Source organism: Dysidea avara, chromosome 1, assembly GCF_963678975.1.
Source record: "Dysidea avara chromosome 1, odDysAvar1.4, whole genome shotgun sequence".
Taxonomy (NCBI): Eukaryota; Metazoa; Porifera; class Demospongiae; order Dictyoceratida; family Dysideidae; genus Dysidea; species Dysidea avara.
Window position 1 is genome coordinate 50,679,281 of NC_089272.1, and position 6,000 is coordinate 50,685,280.

A 6,000-nucleotide genomic window follows, 5' to 3' on the forward strand; every position below is an offset into this window, starting at 1 on the left:
TCTAGACGTCCTGAAAAGTGGTCCCACGACGGATTACTACTAATCTCGTCGTGGGGTTACAGACGTTTTCCGTAGTTGCCACGTATCTTTGTTAATACGGGATGAATTACGGGAAAATTTCCCTCCGTATTTGTGGGGAATTTTGTTGTGTGCATGTGGCTCTTTTATGGGTCAATGTCAGCACCCCAATGGGAGTGCTGACACCTAGTTCAGTCATGGGTTAGTGTCAGCTCCTCATTGTAAAACGTTACTTGTAGAAGTGTTGCCTCTCAGATAGGTGTGGTGAGGTGCTGCTCTTTATGGGCACACTTCAGCTATTTATCTCCAGAGAGCGCCAGCATGACATTTACCCAAACAAGTGTTGTCTCTCAAATCGGAGTGTTGGCTTGGGTATAGATACATGTATCAGTCTAGACTTATAGAGGATTGATGAAAACAACAATCAACAGCCAAAAAAGATAAAAAGATGCCTAGTGTTTATCACATACAAAATGTAATTAGCTACTATTTCTTTAGTTGCCATAAAAAATTTTATGTCTACCATCCTTTGATTTTCCCTTTCACAGTACCTGTCCTTTGATGACTGTTTGAAAGGTGATTTTTTTTATCTAGGCCTGTGTCAAATATGCCAGCATATACATATAATAACAGCATAATAGACATAGAGCGCTATGCCAGCATAATGCTAGTATATTAGTTGGATATTTCAAACCATGGAACTTATATAATTAATTCCTTGAAAACGGATCAACATTTTCTAATAGAGCAGTCAGTGGAAAATGCAAGAGCATTGTACATAACTCCTTAGGTGGATAATCTGTACTAGAACAGTCACTTGGTAGTGAAATACACTGATAGAGAATTCACTGATTAAAGTGCTCCAAGATTATAGTAAGAAATACTGCCAACCTAGGCAAGCATAACGGAGGACACTGAAGAGCATAATAGCCAAGAATGTTTGGAGCATTTTGAACATATTATTTTGAGTCAGGCCTATTCGTTTGCATGTGCAGTCAGAAAAAGAGCTGGAGATTACATAGCGGTGATAGTTTTAACTAGGATATGCAGTGTACAGAAAATGAATTGTCAGAGAATTAGTATTCAAGTAATGGCTGCAGTATGTGTAGTCACATCAGATTAATCACCCTTCAAACCCAGAATTAATTTTGAACATGAAATAATGTGTAAGTGCGAACTATAGGCAGAGCATCAGGTTTATATTACTGATAGCTCTGGTCCAAAATTGGGTGAAACAATTAAAGTTTATTCTATTGAAATCTTATAGGTATTATAACAAGCCTGCAATGAAACAACACTGACTAACATAAATAATTATCAGTACTACAAAGAAGATGCGGCATCACCCTGAAATTTTGCCCCTTATACCCCTAACATAGTACTATGGCTTGGTGTAATATGAAGGTGATAGGTTGAATACATGAGGAGATACGATTATTCAAACTTGACAATTTGGAAAGGCTATAAGATGCCTTTTTGCAGACCGGGTCACCTATACATACTGACATACAAATTATGGATATGTGCATTATTCAAATCTTTTGTCATTTAGTTATTATCCCACTTTTTGAGAAAGTATATATGACAACTACTGATTGTGATTATGAAAGATGAAATACATTTCTATAGGTTTTGTATAGTTGGAAGGACAACTACAGCCACTACAATTCCAATCTATGAGTTGATTTGGCTACAAAACTAATTGTGTGCATAGAACAATGAATAGATAATGTACAAAAATACTGTTAAATTCCAATTGAGCAAAGTCCAATTTAATCGCAAGGTTCTTTCCAGTATGCAAGATTTAAACTTGGTAGACTGGAACAGCTTCGCTGAGACTGCCCTAGTTGCAATGCTTTTGGAATGATGGAGGTTATATCATCAGAATTATCACAAATAACTTTTGCAAGGCTAACATATCCAAGGCAACTACGCTGAGCAGATGTGAACACTCCTATATTCTCCCAGTAGAATCTATCCCCATTTCTCAAATCAGCAAAAGTTTTTCCGATGATGCAAGCAAATGTGGGTCCTAATTCAGCTCCTGGCATTCTTTTCTCAGCCAAACCTCCTACAAATAAATCAATGCCACTTTGAAATCCAGAACTTCCATAGAGCGCTTTCAATTTCTGTACAGTTGTGGGATTTTGAAAAGCTGATGAGACTCCATAAACCCGGTAACATGCTTGCTGAAACCTCCTATAGGATGGGGTACCATGTTCACGACTACGTTGAATATTCCGAGCTATAAGATCTTGCCCAATATTTGAGTTTGGTCGTACAAAGAGCTGTGTGGTTAGCACTGAAGTAACAAACTCGTCAACCTCTCGTGATTTGTCTTGCATAAGACCACGTAATATGGGATCAGTTTTGCCACTGAGAAAGTATTGTAGAGGACTAAAGAATGAATCACGTAAGTTAAGTGGACCAATGCTTAAAGGTTTGTTATTTCTGTCTAGACGAGTGAATTGTGGTTTAATCAAAGAGTGTCCAAACCTGTATGCTGCTGTTGCAAAAGAGTTTGGTATGCTGGCATCAGTAGATGATCTGTAACCAGGATAGGATCCAATAAACTTTTTGAATCCAAATGATCCAAACAGCAGTGGTAGAAACTCCTTGTAAACAATGACTTGCATCATAGCACCAACAATCTTACGACCTTCTTGATAAAGCTTCTCATCATCCCAACAAGGGTTCACTTTAGCTAATTCTGTAACAAGACGATTGTGTTGTCGTAGCCAAATGGTGTGCATAATTGCTAAGGCAGTGTTTTCAGCAGGTCTTACGTCACCAGCAACAAAGTGTAGTACAGGATCATCAGGATCAAATGGAAGATCACCTTTGAGAGAGCTGTTGCCACTCCATTTTAACAAGCCACCAGAAAAATATCGAAGTGAATCAGCTACTTCTTTTGTAGATCCATAGACATTAGATCCATCTAGGTAATGTGTTATCTGGTTGATTTGCTGTCTGGCCTTCTGAAAAGGGTTAACACATGTTCCCACAGACCTGGTAAGAGGTAAACATTTCCCTTTATTGGGTTCATGTACTCCAAACACAGGATCGGTTGGTTCAACTTTGATCGGATAGCAGAAGGGGAATGTTTGATCAAACTCGCAGGATTCCTCACATTCTGAAGTTTCAAATTCACCGAATAAGTCCAAATCATGATCGACAAATTGCCCCCATGTCATAGCAAGATGGGTCATTTGTGTACTAGATATAGGTTGATCTGTGTCTATTACTCTACTAACCATCCTTGCACTAGGCCATGGACCTGTGAAAGGATTACCATGTGGATTTGCTTGCTGACTAAACCCCACAGGAAGTGATATGCCATCATCGTATGCAGTTCCTAGTAAACGTTTGAAGGCAGTGTTGGAAGCACCCTGCAGCTGGTGTCCAGTATCACAATAATTATTGCAGACGCCATCAATTGTGCGATACACTGATACAGTAGCAATTTTCGAGCAGTCAACCACACGAGCTGGACACTGAGCATATTCTAACATCAAATTACCTTCTGCTTCTGTAGGCTCACCATTTGTATTGGAACCCATTAAACTTTGAGCTTTGCTCAAAACATTCTCCAATTTTGTCCTGGCTGTGCTGTGTGCTGCTGCCGCTTCACCCAATGGATGGACTTTTTTCCTTATAATAGAAGAAGCATTGGCTGTTGCAATAAAAGTTTCAAGATCATCAGTCTTGATAAATGCATCTCTCTTTTTCCTTAGTGATTTTTCTGTAGAAATCATCTCGGATATTGCTGCTTTCACAGATTGGGAAACTAAAGAACAGCAAAATAATTACTATAATTATCATGTATCACATGCTTGGGTGGACGTATGCATGCACCATAATAATATTGTCTGTATGCAATATACAGGTGCAAATAATGCAATGTGTGTGATGGTTCGTGTACATTGTAGAAGATTATACTTTATACACAGGAGATCTGGACAATAAAGTGTGCAAAAGTCCATTTAACCACATGTACACAAGTCCATTTAACCACAATGCACATGCTAGCCTTATAAGTGTTCTTATAATGCTAACTGAAATAATTTATGAAAAAATCACATGAACAACATGCTGTCTACTAGCATTGACTACTCACTAATAACTATGACATTAAGGTTTAGACTTTCTACTGTGTAGATGATACTAGATGTCCAGTAGCATCACTTACTTTTGCCATATGATGGATCTGAAGATTCAGCTGAAGAATTAACTACAGAGAAAGTACAGTAAATGTATGAATCAATACACATACAAGCTCACATTTATAGGCTTGTTATTAATTTTACTGCAGTACTTGCTACATTGTATATATAATACTTGATTTACATTGTAACTATAGCTAGTGTATATTATAGGATTGAACCTGTAAGGATCTAGCTTGTAATTTACAGGGACTTACCACAAAGCCTGACAGTTTCATTGTAGAGAATTTTACTGCTAAACACCACTAAGGTGTATGTTCCTGCATCCAATTCAGTGACTTCTGTAAAGTATATCCGGTTTATGTCTGGGAAGATCCTGATGTTGTCACCATTGAAAGTCAAATCATCCTTGCTGAATGAGTAGTCAACAATCTCTTTGGGACCATCATAGTTGAAGGTAAAGAAGAAGGGATGACCTAAAGCAGCAGTTGCAGATTTTTTTCCAATGCAGGAGCTGTGTGCTACACCACAGCCAGCAATCCCTAGCAACAACAGCCAGCAGAGTACTCTCATTGCTAAGCAGTTTACTGAACCAGCTGTATGGAGCTAAGTAACATGCGTAGCAAAGTTGTCAGCCTTTTATACAACAGCGTGTGCATATGACTATGTGCATGTATATGCATATAACCTGTTTTGAGCAGTTATCTGGAATCACATTCCTGAGGTAAATGTAAACTGGTATAGCTAGTTAATTGATGACATACAAGATCAGATACTGTGGCCTTGTTATATTTAATTTTCCACCTAATTTTTATTGCTCACTGATGGTGGTGAGTCATACCATGAAATCCAATTCACAACAAAATAGGGAAACAGTCCACTCATCACTACTACGATAAGAGTCCCAGGTACACTAGTCAGGGAATACACCAACAACTATGCATGGATAACGATATGTGTATAAGACCATATATATACACAATATGATGAGAATATGTAACAGTATAGCAGTAACAGTATAGCATATTATAAGCCACCAAAAGTTACATATCAGTACAGGTACAGTATATATAGTTTTATCAAGCTCTGTGTGTAACACATTGAACATATATATAGTGGCTACAAATTCCAGTCACAAATTCAAGCACCTAATAATATGTATGATAAAGTTTCTTGGAACAATAATGTATTACATTATTTTGACCAGTATATACAGTATGTACACAAAACCATTATGCCCACGCATGCACCAAGACGAATAACGACGTGTGTGTGGTTCAAAAATTAATAATGTATATGAAGTGCATGTAACAAACACCAACTCACTTATATGCATGATGCATTAATACATAACCGTACATGTAAAGCCATAATCAAATCATTTATTTAGCACTATATAATTTTATTAAAACTGATAGAAATGGACTATACACTTTTATACTGGGCATCATTCACTACAGGATACTTGATCTGAGTAATCCTTTAGTAAATTGCAACCTGAAAGTGAGGAAGGTTCATAACTTTGGTTGGGACATTCAAATGATCATCTCAGTGACATTCACAAACTGAATGCATTGGTAAGGTTGTATGTATATGTATTATTGCAGCAAAAGATGCAATTGTTGAACACTTCGATGTATCGCTCTAGGCAGATCAATACTTAAGGCCAGCCAAAGTTGATTAATTGTTTCTCATCCCCACCTGCATCCCTTTCTACCCCACCACCTCTAATTTCATTATTGCCATTATCAATCACATGCACACGCATTTTGATGCTATGAAGGCTGGATATCATTTTACAGCCGGCAAACGTCTGTTG

General features: G+C 37.7%; 1 protein-coding gene across 1 annotated transcript; it reads right to left on the reverse strand.

The window, feature by feature from the left end:
* Window positions 1–1,598: 1,598 nt before the first annotated feature.
* Window positions 1,599–4,795, reverse strand: LOC136267945 (myeloperoxidase-like). Its single transcript, XM_066063157.1, has 3 exons — window positions 4,439–4,795; window positions 4,208–4,249; window positions 1,599–3,805 (listed from the first exon to the last, which is right to left on the reverse strand). Exons 1-3 carry the CDS (start codon window positions 4,752–4,754, stop codon window positions 1,791–1,793), a joined length of 2,373 nt encoding a protein of 790 aa, XP_065919229.1. The 5' UTR covers window positions 4,755–4,795; the 3' UTR covers window positions 1,599–1,790.
* Window positions 4,796–6,000: the final 1,205 nt, after the last annotated feature.

Excerpts from the sequence above, each read along its gene's own strand:
- LOC136267945 (XM_066063157.1), bottom strand. The coding sequence starts at position 4,754 with ATGAGAGTACTCTGCTGGCTGTTGTTGCTAGGGATTGCTGGCTGTGGT. Across the intron at positions 4,250-4,438 it reads TGAAACTGTCAGGCTTTGTG|TTAATTCTTCAGCTGAATCT; the intron begins GTAAGTCCCTGT and ends CTTTCTCTGTAG. Across the intron at positions 3,806-4,207 it reads AGATCCATCATATGGCAAAA|TTTCCCAATCTGTGAAAGCA; the intron begins GTAAGTGATGCT and ends GCTGTTCTTTAG.